The sequence below is a fragment of the Brassica oleracea genome, chromosome C7 (genome assembly GCF_000695525.1).
Source record: "Brassica oleracea var. oleracea cultivar TO1000 chromosome C7, BOL, whole genome shotgun sequence".
Taxonomy (NCBI): domain Eukaryota; kingdom Viridiplantae; phylum Streptophyta; class Magnoliopsida; order Brassicales; family Brassicaceae; genus Brassica; species Brassica oleracea.
In genome coordinates, this window is record NC_027754.1 from 12,793,022 (window position 1) to 12,818,159 (window position 25,138).

The 25,138-nt window shown below is 38.0% G+C and overlaps 1 protein-coding gene across 1 annotated transcript; it reads left to right on the plus strand.

Annotated features, from left to right (window-relative positions):
- The first annotated feature begins 3,214 nt into the window (after positions 1–3,214).
- On the plus strand, positions 3,215–5,695 carry LOC106307022 (protein CbxX, chromosomal). The gene is made up of 7 exons (XM_013743852.1): positions 3,215–3,533; positions 3,655–3,765; positions 3,855–3,953; positions 4,057–4,167; positions 4,268–4,571; positions 4,655–4,794; positions 4,879–5,695. Exons 1-7 carry the CDS (start codon positions 3,384–3,386, stop codon positions 5,413–5,415), a joined length of 1,452 nt encoding a protein of 483 aa, XP_013599306.1. The 5' UTR covers positions 3,215–3,383; the 3' UTR covers positions 5,416–5,695.
- The last annotated feature ends 19,443 nt before the right edge of the window (positions 5,696–25,138 follow it).

Sequence of the window (25,138 nt, forward strand, 5' to 3'; positions counted from 1 at the left end):
TTGCGAGCCGTCCTGACTGACTCGGACTGTGCAGAACCGTGCGCAGGGGAATGGTGGTGAGAATCACTATGGTATGAGATTGGAAATATGGCATGAGATTTCTCGCCGATGTTACAACAGCGAATGCTAGTTTTTCCATCAAGGGGTACCGCGTCTCAGCGTCCAGCAAAGTTTTACTTATGTAAAAGATTGGTTTTTGTTCACCGCATTCTTCTCTGATCAAAACGCCACTTACTGCTGTTGCAGAGACCACGATGTATAAAAATAGAGGTTCTCCCTCTACTAGTTTTGCAAGAACAGGAGGAGTGGCCAGGTAACGCTTCAGCTGTTGGAAAGCCTTTTCGCACTCTTCCGACCATTCGAACTTTTTGTTCCCTTTCAACGTGTCGTAGAAAGGCAGGCACTTGTCCGTCGAACGTGAGATGAAACGGTTCAAGGCTTCGACCCTTCCGGTTAGCCTTTGGACTTCTCGTTTTGTCTTTGGTGAGACCATTTCTGTCAGTGCGTTTATCTGTTTGGGGTTATCCTCGATCCCGCGACACGTGACCAGATAACCGAGAAACTCTCCTGATGCGACTGCGAACCTACATTTTGTCGGGTTTAGTTTCACGTTATGTAGGTTCAGCCTTGAGAAGCACTCTTCCAAGTGGGATACGTGGTCATGTTTGTCAGGGGATTTTACGAGCATGTCATCGATGTACTCTTCCATAGTCTTTCCGAGCTGTTCGGAGAACATTCGATTGACAAATCGCTGGTAAGTAGCACCCGCATTCTTGAGACCGAAAGGCATTACCTTGTAGCAATACGTTCCGTGGTCGGTGATGAATGCGGTCTTCTCGCGATCGTCGGGATTCATCATGATTTGATTGTACCCGGAGAAGGCGTCCATGAATGATAAAAGTTCGTTCCCTGCTGTTGCTTCGACCAGTCGGTCAATGTGCGGAAGTGGGAAGCAATCTTTTGGACAGGCCTTGTTGAGATCGGTGAAGTCGACGCATACTCGCCATTTGCCGTTTTTCTGACTTCTATTATTGACCCTACTTTGAGGAGTTTCTTAACTTCTTCGTTTACCGCGGTAGCACACTCTGGTCCTAGCTTCCGTCTTTTTTGTTTTACGGGTTTGTAGGTCGGGTCAATGTTGAGTTCGTGACATGTTATGCCGATGTCGATTCCTGGCATATCCTCCGCGGCCCAAGCAAACGTATCGAGGTTCTTTTTAAGACAAGCCATGAGCTCTGTTCTCAATGGTTCGCAGAGGTTGGCTCCGATCTCGACGCATCGTTCTGGGCGGGATTTGTCGAGACATACCGAGATTACCGGTTCACAAGTTGTTTCGCGCTTCCCTTCTAGAGCTTCGACCCTCTGTTACTGCCAGAAGACTTCCGAGTCTTGTTCTGGGGCGCCCTCGTCGAGAGTCAGCTTTCTTTTCTTCTTGTGGGAAGCTTCGATCGCAAAGTTCTTTCTTTTTAGCTCAGCAGCGAAACATACTTGTGACATCCTGTGGTCTCCTTGAATTGTTTCGACTCCATGAGGGGTCGGAAATTTAAGGCATAGGTGGAATGTCGATGGGAGGAAATTTAGGCATAGGTGGAATGTCGATGGGATCGCTCTCATGGAATTCAGCCATGGAGTTCCAATGATTACATTGTACGATGTTGGGTGATCGACGACCAAGAATTCCGTGATTTTTACGACGCTCCCAGCTTTAACCAAGAGGTTGATTGAGCCAAGGGTCATAGTAGCGTCTCCTGAAAGTCCGAAAATTGGACTGGGACCTTCCGTGATGGCGCACATGTTGATTTCCATTCTCTCGAGGGTGCTTATATAGATAATGTTGGCCGAGCATCCGGTGTCGACCAACACTCTTGCTACGTCGATGTCCTGGATGGTCAATTCGATGACAAGGAGATGGTTGTGAGGTTTGACCTGGTCGGCCGTTGCTCTGTCCTTGAAAGAGACGACATCGTGAGCTACTGGAGCGGACATCTTGTATCTTTAATCGTTTGTGATTTTTGAGTTAGAGAATTCGACCCCCCCCCTCCTTCTAGCGCCAAACTGTGGGAACCGGAATTCACACCGTCGATTTTAATGAATAAGTATGGAGAAAAACCAAGAAAACCTGATTTTCCCTGAAGGTCTGAATTCTCGGCGTAATCACTTTCAGAGCGTAAAAAGATAGATAGCAAGATAAAAATAAATAGTCTCTCGGAGGCGTTTTATTATTGAAATAGTATGAATACAGGACTTCTCCGAGAGGAGTAGAGATATGCTAACTAGACAAAAGCAGAACAGAAAGGCGGCAAAACGTTCTAAGCCTTGCCTTGCTAGTCTAACCACCTAAGTTCTAAGTTCCCTAAGCTAGCAGGAGTTCTCTAAGTCTAAATTCTCGGATCCCTTTTCTTCTGGTCCAGCTCTCCTTATATAGTTGTTTAAAGTCGGTGGCCCATTTACTCCTTTGCCTTTGGGCCCAAGTTTATTTCTTTTGGGAATATTCCATTTTTCGTCGATCTTTGTAGTTAACCTCGAATCTTGATATTTATCTTCGGAAACTTAACGTTTATCCTACTTCCGCGAGTTAGAATAAACCGTCATAACTCCCATTGGGCTCGGGTCCCTTCTAAATCGTAGATCGGCCTCTAGACACGTTTAGATCCTCTCGGCTGTTTTTAGGCCTTCGGGCTTTTCTACGATTTTAGTCGTAAAACTTCGAGAGTAACTCCGATCGAGACGAAACGAGAGGTATATGATCCAAAAATCGGATATCACAACTATATGGAGGACACGAGAGTCGAAAAGATTCGGACTGGCCGGGATTGGATTGTCCTCGCCCTAGGACGAGGTGAACCGGGCGCGGATCGTCCTCGCCTATGGGCGTGGTGACCGTGGTGCTGGTCGTCCTCGCCCATGGGCGAAGTGACCTTTGTGCTGGTCGTCCTCGCCCATGGACGAGGTGACCGTGGTGCTGGTCGTCACCTCGCCCATGGGCGAGGTGACCTTGTGAGAATGACTATTGGGCTAGAGCTGGTCTTATTGGCCCAAAAAGCAGATTACTTTTTAAACTTAAATTATTATAGGTAGATGTAAATGATTGAATATGATTAGTAGTAGTCTGATTAAGAAGCTTAGCTGTATTTAGTAAAGCGCCAGGAGGCAAGGGTAAAAAGGTCATTTAAAGAATAAGAAAATGAAAAAAGGAAAGGAGACGAAGAAAGAAAGAGCAGTTGGTGAAGAGGAAGACGCGGAGATACCTCTCCCTATAATCTATTTCTTGTACGCAAGAAACACTCTCCCGAAAGATCCTCCTCTTAAACTAAATCTCTCCCCGCCCCCGCCCCGGCTAAAAAGATTCAATTTTGAGCAAAACCCCTTTTGTGTCATCAAGGATGAAGCGACAAGTCGGCGGAGGAGGAGTACAGCGGGTGAGATCCGCAAGACCCACCACAATTCACGATTGCGCTCTCTCCGGCGATCTCATTTCCTTGCAGAAGCTTCTCAAAGACAACCCTTCTCTTCTCAACGAACGCAACCCCGTCGTAATGATTCTCTCCTTGCGATCTACATTCCGATTTGTCGCCTTAGATTCTACTTCGAAACTGATGTTTTTTCTTCTTTTTAAAATACTCAACTTTGGCTGAATTGGATTGGAATGTGCAGATGTACCACACGCCGCTTCATGTTTCTGCTGGAAATGGCAATGTTGATATTGTCAAGTATCTCTTAGATTGGCCTGGATCCGATAAAGTTGAGTTGGAAGCAATGAACACTGTAAGCCTCTTTTCTTTTTATTCCAGAGGTTTTGATTTTTGTATTGATCTATAATTACTTCATGTGCTGCTGCTTCTCTCTCTATCAAGTATGGTGAAACCCCATTGCACATGGCAGCCAAGAACGGCTGCAATGAAGCTGCTAAGCTACTCCTTGAGCGTGGTGCTTTTATCGAAGCCAAAGCCAGTGTAATTTCCTCTCCCTCTCTCTCTTGATTGATTGATGATTTTAAGATGCACACAAAGAAATAACTAACTTGTACTGATTTGGTTCGGTTTGGTTTAAATGCAGAACGGTATGACACCATTGCACCTTGCGGTTTGGTATTCTATTACCTCCAAAGACATCTCAACTGTTAAGACGCTGCTGGATAATAACGCTGATTGCAGCGCTAAAGATAATGTACACCCCACTCTCTTAAAAATCATTGCTTCTTTTGTTTTTTTCATTAGTACAACAATGATCTCATGTACTAAGCTGTGGGAATTTTGCATAATTCCAGGAAGGGATGACTCCTTTGGACCATCTACCACAAGGACAGGGCAGCCAGAAGTTGCGTGAATTGTTGCGCTGGTTTCTCCAAGAGCAGAGGAAAAGAAGCGCGCTAGAGTCTTGCGGTAAGACCAAGGCCAAGATGGAACTACTTGAGGAAGAGCTGTCCAATATCGTTGGACTAAGCGAGCTGAAGACACAACTGAGGAAATGGGCTAAAGGAATGCTTTTGGATGAGAGGCGTAGGGCTCTTGGGATGAACATTGGAACTCGGAGGCCTCCACATATGGCGTTTCTTGGAAATCCTGGGACTGGTGAGAGAGAAAGAGTTGTATATTTGTGGTTCTTCTTCCTGGAAACAAACTGTTTTAGCTTGACACTGTTTTGTTTCTGACAGGTAAAACCATGGTTGCTCGAGTTCTAGGGAAGCTGCTTCACACGGTTGGAATCCTACCAACCGATAAGGTAACAGAAGTTCAGCGCACAGACTTGGTTGGTGAGTTTGTTGGTCATACAGGGCCAAAGACCAGGAGAAAGGTAACAAAACACTGTTCAAAACTAGTCAACTTGTGAGTTTTAGTTTCAAGAACCTCAAAAAGATCTTTTCAATTCTCTGGACAGATCCAAGAAGCTGAGGGAGGAATCCTCTTTGTGGACGAAGCATACAGGTTGATCCCAATGCAAAAGGCAGACGACAAGGACTACGGTCTAGAAGCTCTGGAAGAAATTATGTCGGTCATGGACACGGGGAAGATCGTGGTGATATTCGCGGGATACAGCGAGCCAATGAAGCGTGTGATCGCATCTAACGAAGGGTTTTGCAGAAGGGTCACAAAGTTTTTCAACTTCAGCGACTTCAGTGCAAAGGAACTGGCGCAGATTCTGCACATCAAGATGAACAGCCAGGGAGAGGACACTCTGTTCTACGGTTTCAAGTTGCATGAGTCGTGCACTCTGCAGGAGATAGCTTCAGTGATTGAGAGAGAGACAACCGAGAAGAAGAGGAAGGAGATGAACGGAGGGTTGGTGGACACGTTGCTGGTTAACGCGAGGGAGAATCTTGATCTCCGACTTAGCTTTGATTGCGTCGACACTGAAGAGATTTGTACCATCAGGTTGGAGGATTTAGAGGCTGGTCTTCGTGTTTTCTCTCAGTGAGAAGATTACAGATTCAAGAACCTGTAATGGCCGAGTGTTGGTTAGTGTACTGATTCAATTCTTTACATATCATATTCTTTATGTTTTGCAACTCTATAGATCTTACAGGAGGGAGAAGCTATGGTTTTCACCCATTCATTGTCTCTGATCGATCTATTTCTGTTGTGTTGCTACATATTTTCTCGTTTTTATTTTACTTCTATTTTGGGTAATTAATGATTTTAATTTTTTATGATATTATCAGAGAAACATTTGGATTCCAGTCCAATCTTTTACATGATTTATCATGAGTTTGATTCGTGAACCTTGTTTTATAGTTTCAAGCCCAAACTTTCCTAAGCTAGTAAATAGTAATTACTACTATAGAAGTTCATATACATCATATATTTTTTAATTTCAAAATTAGCCAATAGTATTGTTTCTTTCTACTACAAGAATCAATATCAAATCTCATCAGTGTAATACTATTATTGCACTCGTTATCATCTCAAACCATCTACACATTCAGTATTCAAAACTTAAAAAAGATTTCTTTCCTACGGAAAACACAAGATAATCAAAGGATTGTTTCCTTCCATAGACCCATCAACACTCTCAACCTCTAATACCACTTGTAGATGTTTGAGCATTATAATCAGTTTTCTAGGAACTAAAACAAGTAGAGCACTTATACTAGCCTAACAAAGAGGGATAGTTGTGACACACAGGAATGCTTTCTAGTTCGGCTATAGACGTATCAACAACTTGCTAGTATCAAGAAAGAGTGTCGTATAAGTGACGAATACATGTCTCCTTTAAAAATGTAGAAAATACTTACTCTTTCATAACTACATATTAGGACTACGAAGAAGGAAAAAGAAGTTTCATCCTATTCCCTTTACACTTTCTGGTTGAAAGCAATTCTGTTCACAATTTCAAACCCTCGATTATTTTCTGAAATACCACTTTTAGTTGATCGGTGCATGATTTTGGTATCAGAAATCTTCTTTGACACAATTAGCTAACTATACCTAAGTAAGGCTTAAATTAGCTAACTATCCATGGATGAGATTAATGGTTCTTCTTATGCACTCTAGGATGCAAGTAGACAAAATGCCTTTACTTTCTGAGAAAAGCTTTTATGTCGTACACTGACACATGTTTTTTCTAGTTTTGAGTCAACTTTATAGTTTCCTTTTCATCTTAGTAAAAAGGTTGTTTTCTTTCTCATATTTTTCATTTCTCAATCTGTTTTCAATGGTTTCTGAGAAAAGCTTTTATGTCGTACACTTGAGTTTTCAATGGTTTCTACTAAGATCCAAAAAAACTTTGATGAATTCTTACTACAATTCTCACGGAGATTCAAAAAATTTGGTGAAATCCATAAAAGATAAATTGAAATTCATAGACCCGTGATAATGAGTCTACAGAGAAATAAAATCTAGTAATATTTTTTTTTATTTGTATAGATCTATGATGAGCCACATTAGAATTCAGTGACATATTTTACCATTGAACACTTCGATGATGACAGGTTGTGGCAGTTTTATTCCCTTTAATGACCGGCGTTCTTATCCCTATCAGTTTCAAATCATAATCTGCTTTCAATTGCTACTTATATTAATAACCATGCTGCATTGCGGTCTTTTTCTTCAACCATAAATCATGCAGTGGTGTATCAGAAGTTCAAGAAAGGGCCGCTCTTCGTAACATATATGTTAGTTGGTAATTTTAGTTAACATATATTATTTATATTTTAGTGGATTCTGTATTTTATATTGGTATTCAGACTACATATTTTATTAGTTGTTAAAAACTGGTTGCAGTTAATTGTTAAATTGTCGGTAAGATGTTATACGGTAACTGTCATTAGCTGATACAAGGTTTGTTAGTTGGTACATTGTTTGGAGCATATAACAACCTATATATCAACTAACGACAACTCTTTTATAACATTTTTGTGTCAAATAATGAGTATTCACTGTTATGTTTGTTTTATTCTTTTAGCACACTACATTTATTGGACATAAATTCTCAATCATTTTCATAGCCAGCAAACTTTATATTATTGCTTCAGTGTCGGTTGTATGAACTACCAAACCACGTATCAGGTAATAAATCGCGAATCAGGTAACAAATCATGTATCAACTAAAAAACAATGTATCAAACCATTTAACAATTAAACAAATCATGTATCAGCTAACGATAACTATTTTGTAACATCTTACCAGTATTTATCAATTAGATGTAATCTTATTTATAATATTTAACAAAACATGTATTTCACAACAAATCTAAAGTGTTTAAAGAATCAATAAAATATAAGATAGTACATTCTTTTTTTATATCAAACCATGTATTAGATATACATGTCATGTATTATGTAACAAATCATGTATCATCTAGCAAACCATGTATCAGGTAACAATAACTAATTTGTAACATCTTCCCAACTATTATTCAATACAATATATCAGCTAACAAAGCATGTGTCAAACAAGAATAAACTAATATACAATGTTATTGAGTAAAAAAAAAACCGAAGACCTCATGAACACATGGGTAATTTTCGTGAACTCGTTCGAGACAGCGAGTCATTAAATCAAGCAAAAAAAAAATTTCAGTTCACCATATTTCTCAGACGTCAAAGTCTTCTTCTTACATTCTTGCTTCACAGCACCAAAACTTATGTTATGACACCGTCGTGTATAAGCTAATAAGCCACGTATCATGTAACAAATCACATATCAGCTAACAAATAAGGAACTAAAATATGTATCAATTAACAAACTATGTATTTTCTAACGACAACTATTTACACCGTTGAATACACTAACATCTCATGCTTTTATCAAATAAATAATATATGGTGAATCATCTAACAACCACTATTATGTAACCAAGCTAGTGCAGTTAATAAACATGTATCTGTTAGCAACAACTGTAATGTATCCTATTTTCAAACATATTTAGTAGGAGCTAACAAACTTGTATCATCTAACATTTATTTTTTAGCAGCTAACCAAACATATATCCCGGTCGGAGATTTCCTGACCATAACCACCACAATGGAGGATCTGAAATGCCTTCGCCATGGTTCAAGAACTCGTTCGAGACAAAAGTTCATTCTACCATGTCAGATGAAGACCTCGTCGCGGAATCCCTAGTTACGGTGGTAATATAAGTGCTTAGATCTGGAACTCTTTCCTCTCCCATCGATACTATCACTTTCGATGGAATTTTCTTTATACGCCACAGATTGAGGAGCTCATCATTGAGGTGGTGCTGGAATTGTTATGCGTCGCGTTTTTCCAATGAACGAGAGAGTGAAATTTTCCGGTGATTTATATAAAAAAATAGAACTAAAAATTGATGTTTTCACGGTACTTGAGAATAAACACAAAAGGAATCTTGTCATAGTTTGATAGAGAATATAGCTTTGGACAAGAATATATTTCATAAAAAATATTTAATTGTAGAACACAAAGAATGGAAAAAGAGAAAGAGCTTGGATAACGGGCCTTGCTTCTACGAACAGTAAACGTAGGCTGGATATCAGAGAGCCTGACACAGCTAGAGACATGCAGGGAAGGTTGGATTAGGGGCAAAATCGGCATATAAAATTGTATTTGAGAATAGATGGTACTTTCCTAATTATGGTGGTGCGTAAAGGCATACACGCCAATTATCTCATCTTCTTTTCTCTTCTAAGCGGTCGTTTTCTAACTTTTATATTGACAATAAAATATATTCCTTGTTTCCCTCAATGGAGGAAGCCTTATTATTGCATCCAAAAAGAAATTACCTCCGATATACATACATCCAAACACATAGTTAAAATAGCCCGACCATATACATTTTCTTCTTTCTGTTTATTTTTTCTTTCTTTAATTATGCCCTGCAAAACCATATCAAACTATTTACAAATCATGTTCAAGAACCTGTATTAAAAGTACATTTAGTGTTGTACAAGATCAATCTTACTCTCGAAATTGAGAAGAATCAGTACTCAAAAACAATGTATCAAATCATTTAACAATTAAACAAATCATTTAACGCTAACTGTTTTGTAACATCTTACCAGTATTTATCAATTAGATGTAATCTTATTCATAATATTTAACAAAACATGTATTTCACAACAAATGTTAAGTGTTTAAAGAATCAATAAAATATAAGATAGTACATTATTTTTTTTATATCAAACCATGTATTAGATACACAGGTCATGTATTATGTAACAAATCAAGTATCATCTAGAAAACCATGTATCAGGTCACAATAACTAATTTGTAACATCTTTCCAACTATTATTCAACACAATATATCAGCTAACAAAGCATGTATCAAACACTAATAAACTAATAGACAATGTTATTGAGTAAAAAAAAAAAACTGAAGACCTCATGAACGCATGGGTAATTTTCGTGAACTCGTACGAGACAGCGAGTCAGTAAATCAAGTAAAAAAAAATATTTTCAGTTCACCATATTTCTCAGACGTCAAAGTCTTCTTCTTAGTCGTTCTCGTTTCACAGCACCAAAACTTATGTTATGACACCGTCATGTATAAGCTAATAAGCCATGTATCATGTAACAAATCACATATCAGCTAACAAATAATAAACTAAAACATGTATCAGTTAACAAACTATGTATTTTCTAACGACAACTATTTACACCGTGGAATACACTAACATCTCATGCTTTTATCACATCAATAATATATGGCGAATTATCTAACAACCACTACTATGTAACCAAGCTAGTGCAGTTAATAAACATGTATCTGTTAGCAACAACGGTAATGTATCCTATTTTCAAACATAATTAATAGGAGCTATCAAACTTGTATCATCTAACATTTATTTTGTAGCAGCTAACCAAACATATATCCCGGTCGGAGATTTCCTGACCATAACCACCTCAATGAAGGATCTGAAATGCTTTCGCCGTGGTTCAAGAACTCGTTCGAGAAAAAAGTTCGTTCTACCATGTCAGATGAAGACCTCGTCGCGGAATCCCTAATTACGGTGGTAATACAAGTGCTTAGATCTGGAACTCTTGCCTCTCCCACCGATACTATCACTTTCGATGGAATTTTCTTTATACACCGCTGATTGAGGAGCTCATCATTGCGGTTGTGTTGGAATTGTTATGTGAAGCATTTATCTAATGAACGAGAGAGTGAAATTTTCCGGTGATTTGTATAAAAAATAGAACTAAAAATTGATGTTTTCACGGTACTTGAGGATAAACACAAAAGGAATCTTGTCGTATTTGATAGAGAATATAGCTTTGGAAAAGAATATATTTCATAAAAAATATTTAATTTTAGAACACGGAGAATGGAAAAAGAGAAAGAGCTTGGATAACAGGCCTTGCTTCTACGAACAGTAAACGTAGGCAGGATATCAGAGAGCCTGACACAGCTAGAGACATGCAGGGAAGGTTGGAGTAGGGGCAAAATCGGCATATAAAATTGTATTTGAGAGTAGATGGTACTTTCCTAATTACGGTGGTGCGTGGAGGCACACACGCCAATTATCTCATCTTCTTTTCTCTTCTAAGCGGTCGTTTTCTAACTTTCATATTGACAATAAAATATATTCCTTGTTTCCCTCAACGGAGGGAGCCTTATTATTGCATCCAAAAAGAAATTACCTCTGGTATACGTACATCCAAACACAATGTTAAAATAGCCTGACCATAGACATTTTCTTCTTTCTGTTTATTTTTTCTTTCTTTAATTTTGCCCTGCAAAACCATATCAAACTATTTGCAAATGATGTTCAAGAACTTGTATTAAAAGTACATTTAGTGTCGTACAAGATCAAACTCACTCTCGAAATTGGGAAGAATCAACTCAAAAAAGTCTTTGTGTGACTAGTGTTACACAGAAGTGTTGGGTGATCATTGTTCCGTCCTCTGTTCTCCATAGCAATTGGGGATCAAAAAGCACCAAATTATATTTTACAAGAAAATATTATCCTCTCCGCCCTCCCAAATTTGTGTACATATTTAATTTGTAAAATGTACATGAACATTAAAACAATTAATAAAGTAATCATATATATATATATATATATATGTGTGTAGAGAAGTGATGAATAATTTGTCACCAATCTTGATAATATTGGCATTTTTTTTTTGAGAGAGAGAGAGATTTTATAATTATAATTCTATTCTAGACTTCGTAAATACATTAGAACTCGACAATGTTTTATTGTAATATTACATATTAGAGGGAAGAAGAGAGAGAGTGGAGAGACGGAGAACACAATAATATATTATTATAATATTGCATATTATATTTTACCTTTTTAAATATAAAAAAGCATAATAATATTATTTTTTGATAAAATATTAAATTAATCGAAAGAACTAAAGAATATGATCATTTACAAGATGTAGATGAAGATTAGGTAAAGAAAATCTGAAAGGAATATAAAACGGACCAAAACCAACCCCAACCAAAACTGTAAAGTTTAACTATACATAGAAAACCAATGCGTTATGAGTCCTTCATACTTGTGAGTGTCATGATAAGCAAGATGTAAAGTTGACATGTGTTGATCCAGCTTGTACCATGCTTACAAGTGTTTCGTTCCTCCAAACTAAATACACTACTACCTGAAAGGCTATGCGAAGGAAGATATAGTCTATTAGTGTAGAGTGGTAGTGTCATGTAAAATGGTGAAAGTGTCTATCACCAATGATACACACTTCGCAGCCAGACTGTAAAAATATAAAAACACCCAAAATAAAGATGCTCCTAAAATTCATTTTTCTCCCTACAAAAAAAACAGCACTGGTCCATACCCCATTTCCTCGTTCTGACACATGTGGAAAAACGTGTTAGGTTCTTCCTAGATGGAGGAAATCCAATGGGTATGGTTGGTGATAACCAAATTTGGAGATGGATCATTGGTATTAGTCCATGAGATTACTATTGGGTCTTGGGGGTTAATGAGACACTACATAAAATCTATTAACCTAATTTTGTGTGGTTAACATACATGATACAAGAAAATAAAAAAGAGACTCGAAAAGACTCTTAAGACAAAATAATGAAAAACAGAAAAAGAGGAAAATTTTGTTTGGGTTTGTCAAGACAGGGTTTGGATGGTCAACAGATCCCGATCTGGTTGATATTTTGTGGGAAGCTTATTCATTCAGTTGTTTAGAGGTTCACTGAAGAGATTTGGATTTCAACAGTTGGATCGTGTGTTATTTAGGTTTTAGTGAAGCTGGTCGTCACAGTTCTCCAGTTTCGCTGTCTTAAGAGTTTGGTAAATCCGGCAGTGAAATCTTCTCCGATAGAGATGAAACTTGGCATATGTGTTGTTGACTTGTTCATATTGAATTTTTACAGTGGGATTAGTCTCTGGTTGCTGGAATCCTAGTGATCTTAGGTCGTTTCGTGGCTGCCTATTTTGAAGCTTTTGTGGTGCTCTCTTTTTGTTGTAGTATCTTGTGTTCTAGTTAGCTCTTTGTAGCTAGAGTCTATGTTCTGTTCATGTTGTTTAACAGCGAACACGTGGTTGTACTTATACCTATTTATATAGTGTATTTTTTAGTGGACTATGATCCCGTAAGTTTTTCCTTCTCACATCGAGGAGGTTTTCCTACGTAAAAAGTGCTTGTCTCATTTAGTTATTGCTTATTGTATATCATGCTATTGTCGAAGTATTTTCCTCACAGGTTCACATAATGTCAGGGAACACCATTCCAATAATCCTCTACGCATGTTTGTTTTTCCCAACAAAGTGGTATTAGAGCTTCTAGTTATAGAGCTTTGGGTTTGTTAACTTCAGGTTATTGTTTGCTTGTGTGAATGGTGAAAAATATGGGCAGGATGATACGCTCTAATGGTACTAACTATCATATATGGAAGGTAAAAATTGAGGATCTGCTCTTCTCTTTGCTAAGGAATTTCATTCCGGTATTTCAGTAGAAGAAACCTGATAATAAAACGGACGATGAATGGAAGTTGTTGTATCTTCAAGTGTGCGGGCTGATAAAGAAGTGTGTAGATGATAATTTATTGCATCATATTGAGACTTAGATTGATGCTCATTCTTTGTAATTGAAGCTGGAGTAGGAAGACTGGAAATAAGAAGATGTAACTAATTAAGAAGGTAATTAAGATGAGGTATCATGAAGGAACTCCGATGATGGATCACTTTAATGCGTTTCAGGGATTGGCCAACAAATGTTCTGATATGGACATCAAGTTTGATGATGAGATTCACGGTATGTGGCTTCTTGGTACTTTACCAGATTCATGGGAGATTTCACGATGTGTCTTTGTAACTCCACTCGGAAAGTGTTATTTCGATGGATTCAGTGAAGAACAATGTTTTTAGTGACGAAGCAAGAAGGCAGTCAAATGCTAGTCCTTCGCGTTCAGATGTCTTTGTTACTTAGACAAGGGAGATGAGTTCATATAAAGAGCCCAAGAGAAGAAGAACATGAGCAAAAGAGAATCTAATAAATTTGCTAATATGGAGTGTTACTTCTGTTACAAGAAAATGCACATGAAGAAAGATTCCTGGAAGTTGAAAAACAAGCACCAAAGTAATCAAGAAGAAAAGGTGGATCAATTGCCATCACCGAAAATCAGATTCTCTTTCTTCTTGAAGATAATGCCATTAATGTGGTATACCATGACACCAATTGGGTGGTTGATAGTGGAGCTACTACTCATGCTACATCACATTGAGATTTTTTTTTACCTATACTACGGATAATTATGGCTCCGTGGAAATGGGAATTGATGTTTGGCTCAGGTTGTCGGCATTGGTGACATGTGCTTGGAGACTAGTCTTGGAACTAGGTTGGTGCTTAAGTATGTTAAGCATGTTACGGATATTCAGATGAATCTGATATCGATGGGAAAACTTGATAATGAGGGTTTCTACAGTTTGTATGATGGAGGTAAATGGAAGCTCTCTCGAGGTTTTTTGATTGTGGCTCGAGATGAAAAGTATTCATCCTTCTATTGGATGCATGCTCTCCAAAGATGTTATTAATGCTGTGGAGAATGATGGTTCCATGGAGTTATGGCATAAGAGACTAGGTCTCTTGAGTGAGAAGGGAATGTCTTTGCTTTTTAAGAATGAGGTGATTCCATGAATCTTTGGTCTGCACCTGCAGAAGTGTTTGCATTTCTTTGCGGAAAAATAACACATGGTATTTTTCAAGTCTTCCGCGCCTTCTTGGAAACCTAAGGTATTGAATTTGGTACATTCAGATGTGTGTGGTCCAATGAAGACAAAATATTTTGGCGGCGAATCATTTTTTTACTTTCATTGATGAGCATTCAAGAAAATTGTTGTTATTTCCTATGAGGACGAAAGATCAGGTGATGGGATATTTCAAGCATTTTGTGGCACTGGTTGAGAGACAAATGGGGAAGAAGCTGAGGTGTATCCGCAGTGATAATGGTGGAGAGTATTCTAGACCATTTGATGCTTATTGCAAAGAGCATGGAATAATGCATTAGTTCACACCACTTAAGACTCCACAATTGAATGGGTTACCTGAAAGATGAACATCATGATTGTCAAGAGGATGAGATGTTTTATCTCACAGTCAGGTTTGTTGATGACTTTCTGGGGAGAAGCTTTGATCACAGTTGTTCATGTGCTGAATTTGTCACTGAGTGCTTTGTTGGATGGTGATATTTCATAGATGATTTGGTCCAGCAAGGATGTTTCTTACGGTCACTTGAGGGTCTTTGGGTGTAAGATGATTTTTCAAATTCCCAAGGATGTGATATTGAAGCTTGAGATGAAGTCGCGATGGTGTGTGTTCATCGGTTATGGTCAGGATGTATTCATGTATATCTTTTATGATCCCGTTGAAAAAAAATTGTAAGGAGAAGAGATGTTGTGTTCATGGAAGATCAAACGATTAAAAATATTAACAAGTCTAGAAATCCAACTCTGGTTTATGAGAGTTTGATCGATTCAAAGGCTACTCCTTCTTCATCCGTCCACAGTGAGGGCAGGTTTAGGATGATACATCCAGTGCATATGCTCCTGCACATGAAGATGGTAGTGTTGATCATGGTGACGATCACGGTGAGACACCAGCTACTTAGAACCAACCCATTGTTGTTAGAAGATCCAAGAGCGGTCTCGACAAGGTATGATCCTAGTGAGTATGTGTTACTTATTGATCGGTGAGAGCCTGAAAGCTATTATGACGCTTTGTAGGATTAACACAAGGATATGTGTTTTGACGCCATGAATGAGGAGATGAATTCTTTTGATGAGAATCAGACATTGAGTTGGAAAATCACCTAAGGGTACGAAGGCTATACTTAATACGTGGGTGTACATAATTAAGCATGACGATACCATTTTCCACCTAGATACAAGGCTAGATTAGGTGTGAAAGGATACATCAAAAATAATGGGATTGATTATGATAAAAAAATTTCTCATGTTTTGAAGATATCATTCGTTCGGTTTGTGTTAGGATTGGCAGCAAGCCTTGGTTAGGTTGAGCAAATGGATGTGGAGATTGCTTTCCTTCATAGTGATTAGGAGAGAGAGAGATCTACATGGAACAACTAGAAGACTATGTGAAAAAGGGCAAAGATGATTTGGTTTGCCTCTTGAAAAAAATCATTTATGGATTGAAACAAGAACCGAGACAGTGGTACATGAAGTTCCAGTCTGTTATGGGAGACCATTGTGAATTTGTGAAGGTGTTTTGTGACGAATATTTTATCATTTTGTTGATGTATGTCGATGATTAAAAGTAATCCTGATTTCATGAATAGAAACCCTAAGTCTAGTAAACCATCCTTCCATCAAACCTCAAATCAATCAGTCGAGCAATTACTTTCTCACAAAACCTGTCTTTTACATTTAATCATTGAATCAGCCTAGCTTAATCAAACTTGATTAGATTTATTTGGTTACCTAGCTCCCTGTGAATTTGATCCCTAAGTACTACAACTCGACTTCTTATTTGAGAGAGTATAAATCACTCCTTAGGGTACTTTAAGTGATATCAAATTTGGCGCTGTTGCCGGGTAGCTTTGATCGCCATTAGATCTTGTTTAGTTAGATTTAGTCTAGGTTTTACTATTGTTCTAAAAACTCTGATAAAGTTTTATTCTTCTGTTTCATGTACATACATCTTAGTACCGGGAACAACAATGAATAAAGGATTTCTAGGTCCTTCAAAGAACGAGCCTGCTGATTCGCGCATGATCCGTAAGTCTACGAGGGAAGCATCGATCGACACCCTCCAAGCAACAGCGATCGACAGCGTATACCAGAAATCGATCGACAGCAACACAACACCATCGATCGACATTACTTGCGAGATGGCAGAGAAGGTAGAGATACTCATTGCTGAGAGGGATGACTTTGATCTAAAACCTATTTATATCCAGCTTATGCATCAGCATCCCTTTCATGGCTTTCCTCACGAACAACCAATGCATCACATCAACATGTTTGAGGGATTGGTATTGTTTATCTTCAATGAAGTCCCTGAAGACCACCACTTCTGCAAACTCTTCCCATACACCGTAGCTGAAGATGCAACTCAATGGTTCAAGAAGCTACCACCAAGATCTCTCACTGCCTGGAATGACATGAGAGATGCCTTCCTCAACAAATTTCTCTATGATGCTGTAGCAAATCTAGAGATTGAGATGAAATCTATAAGGAGATATATGGTAGAGGGTGATGAACAACATGTATTTGGAGAGCTGAGCAGAGTAGAAGAAGCCGATATTAGTGGTACGACCTCAACGTCTACCGACGGCAGGACTTCAACTTCGATCGACGGTACGACCTCAAAGTCTACCGACGGCAGGACTTCAACGTCGATCGACGGTATGACCTCAACGTCTACCGACGGCACGACATTAACGCCGATCGACGGTACGACCTCAACATCTACCAACGGCACGACCACAACGTTCATCGACGGTACGAACTCAGAAACGATCGACAGAACCTCAGCAACTAACGACACAAACTTTTGTCATCGATCGATACCTCTCAAAATCCCTGAAAGATCGAGTTTTCCTCAGGACATTGCAGACTCGACACTGAAGAGCATTGATATATCAAGTTGTGATCCTACCTCAGATAAAGACAGAAAAATCACCATGAAAGACTTCTTGGAGTTAAAAGAATTCTTGGAGTTGGAGGATGGAGAAAAGATTGAAGACTTGGATTCGAGTAGAGAAGTCACTATGGAAGACTTCTTAGAACTAGAGGAATGGCTTGAAGATATGGATCAGAATTCGAAGAAGAAGCTTGATGACGATCAGCATACTTTGAGAGGAGATCTAGAAACTTCACCAAAAGTTAGCATCGATCGACACCAACCTGATGGGATCGATCCACAATCACCCCACATCATCGATCAACGCCCACCCTACATCATCGATCGACAATCAGCAGATAGCATTGATCTACACCCACACTCCATCATTGATCGACACACACCCGATTACATCGATTGACACCCGTTGTTGGATGAATCGCACGGTTACATAGTCAAGCTGGAACAAGTTGAGGAAAGAATGCACGAGTCTGAGGCTTCACACAATGCTGACTCCAAACATCTGAGACCACTTATATGCGCAGAAGAAGTTGCTGGGTTTCACAAAAGAGTGAAGAGGATACATTACCCTGTGAAGATTGTGGTTCCATGCAATGTGTTTGAAGTTGAATTTCCTATCCCACCAGATAAAGGTGCGCATCTAAGTTCTTACGTTGAGGTGTTGGTTGATCATCAGCACGTAGAAGCTTCTCAGAGAGGGTTGCGATTTAGAGATGAAGTCGATAAGGGCCCAGCAGAAGCAGCATCGATCGACACCGACCGGATACCATCGAATGACACCAACAAACCGGTATCGATCGACACTACCACTTCTCCATCGATCGACACTAGGTGCATATCAGAGCAGAAGGAGTTCGATGTGTGTGGACATCTTTTTTATGGAAAAACCACCACGCGATCAGACAAGTCTGGGGGAAAGAAGAGGAGGAATTGGAAGAAGAGGAAAAGGACCAAGGGAGGGTCTCAGCTATCATTGATCCCTCACTTCTCAGATGGTGTCAGGAAATCCAGAGAGCGCAGCAGATGCTTCTCACAACCATTTGCAAAGCTTCGAGCACTCCTTATTGCGGATATGATAGACAAAGGAGAAGAGTCTATGGAGGAGGCTTTCACACAAGAATGATTAAGCTTCAAAGAGCAGACATTGAGACTTGTTTTGGAGCATGGTCTCATTCTCATCCAGACAATAGATCTCCAAAGTCAAGCTAAATGACTATAACAAAGCGCTGAGTGTGAGGCAACCCACTATTAGGTAATTTCATTCAGTTTATGTTAGATTGTTACTGATTTTTGTTTTTATTTTTATGCCGGTCAAAAAAAGAAGTGAACAGTAACGACGGCACTGTAGCAGCGCAGAGCGACACTGTAGCAAGAAAATCGAGCGACATTGTAACAAGAACATCGACCGACACTGTAGCAGACAATCGAGAGTTACTGTAGCTGCGATGCTGTAGCAGGGCTACTGTAGCAGTCACTGTTCATCGAAAAAAAAAATTAATTTTAGATAATTGGTTTGTTTATTTATTTATTACTGACATTTAGTGTTTTATTTATGTTAGTTAAAAGGAAATAGATACGAGGATGACGAGTTCTACACCAGCATCGATAGACAACCGGCTGGTGTCACTCGACAAACCATCACAAGTGTAAATCACCACTTAATTGTGTTGATCAATACTCACATCAATGGCATGTATACTTGCGAAACCTTGTTAATATTGTCCTTATGATTTATCTTTCCACCAATCTTAGACTGTATAACACTGGTCACAGTGTTGTTTAAGTCTGGGGGAGGTTCTACTATATTGTGTTTTAGTTATCTATTTAGAGAAAAAAAAAAAGAGATCTAAGTAGACGATGTCTCAGCACATCGACCGATGAGACCAGCTCGATATCGATCGACAGCACTTCAGATCCAACGATCAATTGTGTCTTCATTGTGTCGAACGATTACGCTAGCCATCGACCGATGAGACCATGTCGACATCAATCGACATCACTTTAGAAACAACGATCGATTGTCACTTCATTGTGTCGATCGAGACATCAGCGAGCAGGTTATCGTTCTTACTTGTTAAATTATGTACTTATGATTATTTCTCACCATAACTCCGACTAGATATACACTGGGGGCAGTGTAATTTAAGTCTGGGGAGATGTTTACTGATATTAGTGTGTTCATGAGTCTTATCAAAATATTTTCAAAAGAGTTTTATTGAGTCTAGAAGGGGATAATGAACTTATTAGATTTTGGGTTGTTATCTAACCACTCTTTAGCATCATTCTAGACTTACTGATTGCAGATAATGCTAAAGATACTAAAGTGGATCAACCTGTCAACTGTTCACACTTGCTGAGATTGTTTGAAGAAACCAAAGCTGACCTCCAACACTAAACTTGACACAACTGCTTGTCTTGGGGTTTGGTATACATGGGATCGGATTCTTCAAACAAGTCTGGAAGGTAAAACCTTGTGTAGATTTATTACATTTTCTCTCTCTATTCACCCTAGATTTATAGGTAGAGATATTTATTTTTATTTTTTTAAAAGAAAGAAAAAGAAAAAGAAAAAAATATATAAATAAAAAAAAAATATATAATAGGTGTTAGTTAGGTGGAATCCGAACAGGACTTGGTGGCTACAATCAAGGCTTGCTTCATAAGGATTCCAACAAAAAGAATTCGAACAAGACTTGGTGGCGGCAATCATCAAGGTTCGATTCATATGAATTATTGGATATAGGTCAAAAAGAAGTGAACATGACTTGGTGGCAACCACCATTAAGGCTTGATACATGGAAGTCTGTCCAATCTTGGTCAATGATCATGCAATGGAAGCAGACTTTGACTAAAGAGAGAAATTAGTAGAGAGAAAAGATATGAACTAACTTTTACCTGCAGATCGAGATACTTGTTTGAAAATACTTGCATCTTGTGATCGATATTCCCAAGGTAAAGTCTGCACTTTTATTTATGTTAAGAAATGAGGTTGGTAGAGGGGAATGTCAGACATGATTTGCTAAGTTGTTGGCTAGGTGAATTTGGTTGCTAAGAATGTGCTTTTGTGATTAGGACTTCTTAGATGTGGATTGCAATATTGCAGAGGTGATGATTCTAAGTTTTAAATTATGTGAGTCCCTGCTGTTTTCAAACCTCTTTCAGAGAGACTGCTCGTCTGTTTTGCTTGAGGACAAGCAAAATGGTAAGTCTGAGGGAGTTGATAGGCCATTGATTTTACACACTTTTAGCCATGGTCTATAAGTGTTTTAATATATATTTACTACTATATAGAGTCTAATTATAGTATTTATAGGTTCAGAGACAATTTGCAGGAATATGGTGATTTTGGTGTCTTTTGGAGTATTTTGAGGTGCAGAACTACATAGACGCGTCAGATGTTTAGCTATGGATGGAGACCTTCCTACCGTTAGATTGAGCCCATCTTTTCAATTCCTCCGGTTTGAGGTCAATCAGCATCCTATAGCAGAAGTTATGCATGTTTTACTGAAGAGTGGTCAGTCTGCCTCGCGAGAGGAAGCTGTCGAGGAGATGAAGGACTGTCGATCGATGAAACAACATTTGTGTCGGTCGACAGTGATGCCAAAATATGGGCTGAGCATATTTTATGACCGACTGAAGCCCAGAAGCAACCACAAATTACCAGAATACCCTTGGACGACCTAAAATCCTATTTATGTATTTTCTAAGCCATTGTTGACGGCTAAGCTTTCTTTAATTCATAGTTCTTAGTTAGGAGAAAAAGGAGGAACTCTTTCAGATTCCTCCTGGAACTCCATTGGTTTTTATATATATATTGCAATTTCTTATCTATTCATCTATGATTTTCTGTGACAACTTCATGTCTGAATAGATCCACCTGTTAGGTTTAGGGTTTAGATAGGTTATGAGGGATTAGCCCCAACTGTAGATTACTAAGTTGTGATATTCATCTTTAGGATTGTCATTAATGCATGATTCTAGATTAGCTACCTAAAACTTGCCCTAGGATTGTTAGATATAAGCGATAGCTTTCATCTCATCCTGAAACCATTCTAATTGAGCTAAGACTTGTTAGAGCAGGGCTAGAGCTGATCTAGTGAGCTTAGTGAGCACATTCAACCCGCGCATTAACGCTTGACCAATAGCGTCGATCGATATTCAAATAGAATAATCGGTCGATGTTTCGAATAGTGTATCGATCGATATTCGAATAGAATCATCGATCGACACTGGTCAATAGACGAACCTACAAAGCGAGAGCCTAGTGGTTCGTTTATAAGTGTTGAGCTCTACAATATCATGCATGCAACTTGTTAGGCATCTATAGGATTATAATCCTGATTTCCTGAATAGAAACCCTAAGTCTAGCAAAACATCCTTCCATCAAACCTCAAATCAATCAATCGAGCAATTAACTTGCTTACAAAAACTATTTTTTACATTTAATCATTGAATCAACCTAGCTTTATCAAACGTGATTAGATTTATTTGGTTCCCTAGCTCCCTGTAAATTCGATCCCTAAGTACTACAACTCGACATCTTATTTGAGAGAGTATAAATCACTTCTTAGGCTAATTTGAGTGATATCACCCATCTTGTTCCAATGGTCGGTCCGTTAATTTTTCCAAAGGCTCGAAATCATTGTTTATTAAACCTGTAATCACCACCCGACCTTTCCCGTGCTTTAGCCTCTCTCACATGGTATCGCGAATCACTTGTGGATAGGTAACCCATCCTTTCACTACTCCAGCCCAAGCACACTCAACTCTGAATTTCTAAACGGACGTGTGACGGAAAAGGTAAGTCAATTTTAGTGACATATGTAGCCAAATCAATTATTTTAAGTCTTTCCATATATGACAACTCGGGATGTTACAAATATGTTGATTGTGGGAAGGAACATGGACATAATTAAAGAGGTGGAAAATCAGCTAAGTGAGTTTTTTGCTATGAAAGAGTATGGGTTTAACGAAGCAGATTCTCGGTATGAGAATTGTTCGAGATAAACGTGAGAAGCTCACTTACTTGTGTCATGAGGAATACATTGAAAAAGTACTTAAACAGTTTTAGATAAACAAGTTTAAAGTGCTGAGTACTTCTCTTGCTCCACACATAAGACTGAGCAGTCAACAGAGTCCAAAGACATATGCAGAAAAAGAAGATATGGCAAAGGGTCCATATGCTTCTATAGTGGGTTGTTAGATGTATGTCATGGTCAGTATAAGACCATATTTAGACAACTCCATTGGGGTTATCAGCAGGTTTCTATCCAATAGGGAAATAGAACATTGAAACATGTCTTAAGATGCTGATTCTAGTAAATCTACTTCAAGTTACTTAGTAATGTTTGCGGGTGGAGTTGTGGCATGTAAATCAAGGTTAAAAAAGTATGTTGCATTATCTAACACTGAGGCAGAGTTCATTGCTGCAGCTGAATCTTGCAAAGAGTTGTTGTGGATGAAGAACTTTTGTGAAAATATCAGGTTCAAGCAGGAAGAGTATGTATTGCTTTATGATAGTCGAAGTGCCATTTGTCTAGAAAATAATTTCACATTTCATTCACAATCGAAACACATTCATAGGAGGTATCATTGGATACAAGATATGATTGCTTCTAAGGAAGCGGAAGCTTGAGGTATGCCGAGATATAGTTGGTATGGTTGTTTCCTCCACCTAGTCGGAGGAGGAGTTTGATGGGAATCCCAATGGGTTTGGTTGGTGATAACAAAACTTGGAGATGGGCCATTGATATTAATCCATAAGATTAGTATCGTGCCTTGAGGGGTTATTAAGACATTATATAAAGTATCTTAACCTAATTTTGTGTGGTTAGCAGACATAACACAAGAAAAGAAAGAAGAGACTGAAAAAGACTTTTAAGACCAAAGAAAGAAAATGAGAAAATGTAGCAGAATTCGTCTGGGTTTGACAAGACATGGTTTGGAAGGTCAAACGGATCTTGATATGACTGATATTTTTTGGGAAGCTTCTTCATTCAGTTTGTTAAAGGTTCGCCGAAGGGATTTGGATTTCAATGGTTGAATCTTTTGTTATCTAGGTTTAAGTGAAGCTGGTCGTTACTGTTTTTCAGCAGTGATGTCTTGGGTATCTGGTAAATCCAACAGTGAGATCTTTTTCTATTGAGCTGAAACTTGGCAGAGATGTTGTTGACTTGTTCATCATATATTAAATAGTAGGATTAGTCTCTGGTTTCCGAAATCCTAGTGAGCTTATGTCATTTTGTGGCTGCATGTTTTGAAGCTTTTGTGGTGCTTTCTTGCTGTGGTAGTATCTTGTGTTGGAGTGTGTGTTCTGTTCAGGTTGTTGAATACAGAAGATATAGTCGTATTCACATTCGGATTATTGAGTGCACTACGGTCTTTTAGGATTTTTATTCTTACAACAAAGATGTTTTCTTATATAAGTGTTTGTTTCATTTAATTATTGCTTATTATATATTTTGCTATCCTTGATATATTTTCTTCACAGATTCACATAAGGCGAGGAAAACGTCATCTTTATTTTTCCTAACAAGATCGAAGACTGCAAGCCAGGTAATAAACAGCCAGGTGATAAGCAAAAGAGGGTTTTTCTAAAATACTTATAGTCTCTTGTACACTGTTTAAATCTTCAATCTAATCAAAATCGTAGACAAATACACTATTTTATTGTTGCCACCACCAAGAAATCCTATATCCTAATGCAAAATCTACCAATTATTTTAATGCAATACATAGATTATGTAGATGGACGTGGGTCAAACGCTAACCACACCTTGGGTGCCTTTTTAAAGTGTATATGGTTTCAATAGAACAAGTGAACAACAATCTCTAGCATCAAATCATGGTCCTTAATTCGCCAGATCGTAAATAAGAGACAATGACACCCCCACCCCAAATCGGCGAGAGACGGTTCGTTCCTTTTCATTTTCCAAATATTCCAATTTGATCCTTTCTTGTTTTGGTATATATTTCCATTTATTAATGAATCTGAAGTATTTGATTTAAATGAAATACTACTCTGATTATTAAATCTATATTATTAAAAAAAAATACTCATTTGAAAATGTTCTTGCTTCATTAATTAAACTCCCTATTTTTTTTTGCTTGTTTTTTCAGTTACATTAATGAAATATCCTAAAACGAATAAAACTGTCTTATTTATTACTTGTCTTTTCAGTTACATTAATGAAATATGCTTAAATGAATTTAAACTTCCTATTTTATTGATTGTCTTTTTCAGTTACCTTAATGAAATATCCTTAAATAAATTTGGACATAATGTCATTTAATCAACCAAAAAAACTCATGAATTATCCTTACGTGCATAATTTTAATAATGGAGATTTTTAAAAACGTGCATCATTAAAATGTTACCTAAAACATGCATCATTAATATATAACATGCATCAATAAAACTAGAATTTGACTCACACAATTGTATGAATATTATTTTCAGTTGATTAAATTTAAAAATAATTATTTATTCAAAAAATATTTAAGAATGACTATGTTTTTAAAAATTATATGGTATTATTTGCTCATAACTCATTTGTCATTTGCTAAATTGTTAGAAAGAAAATTTTAGCATAATATAACTCAGTTGTCATTTGCTAAATTTATGGTTTTTATTTATATTTTT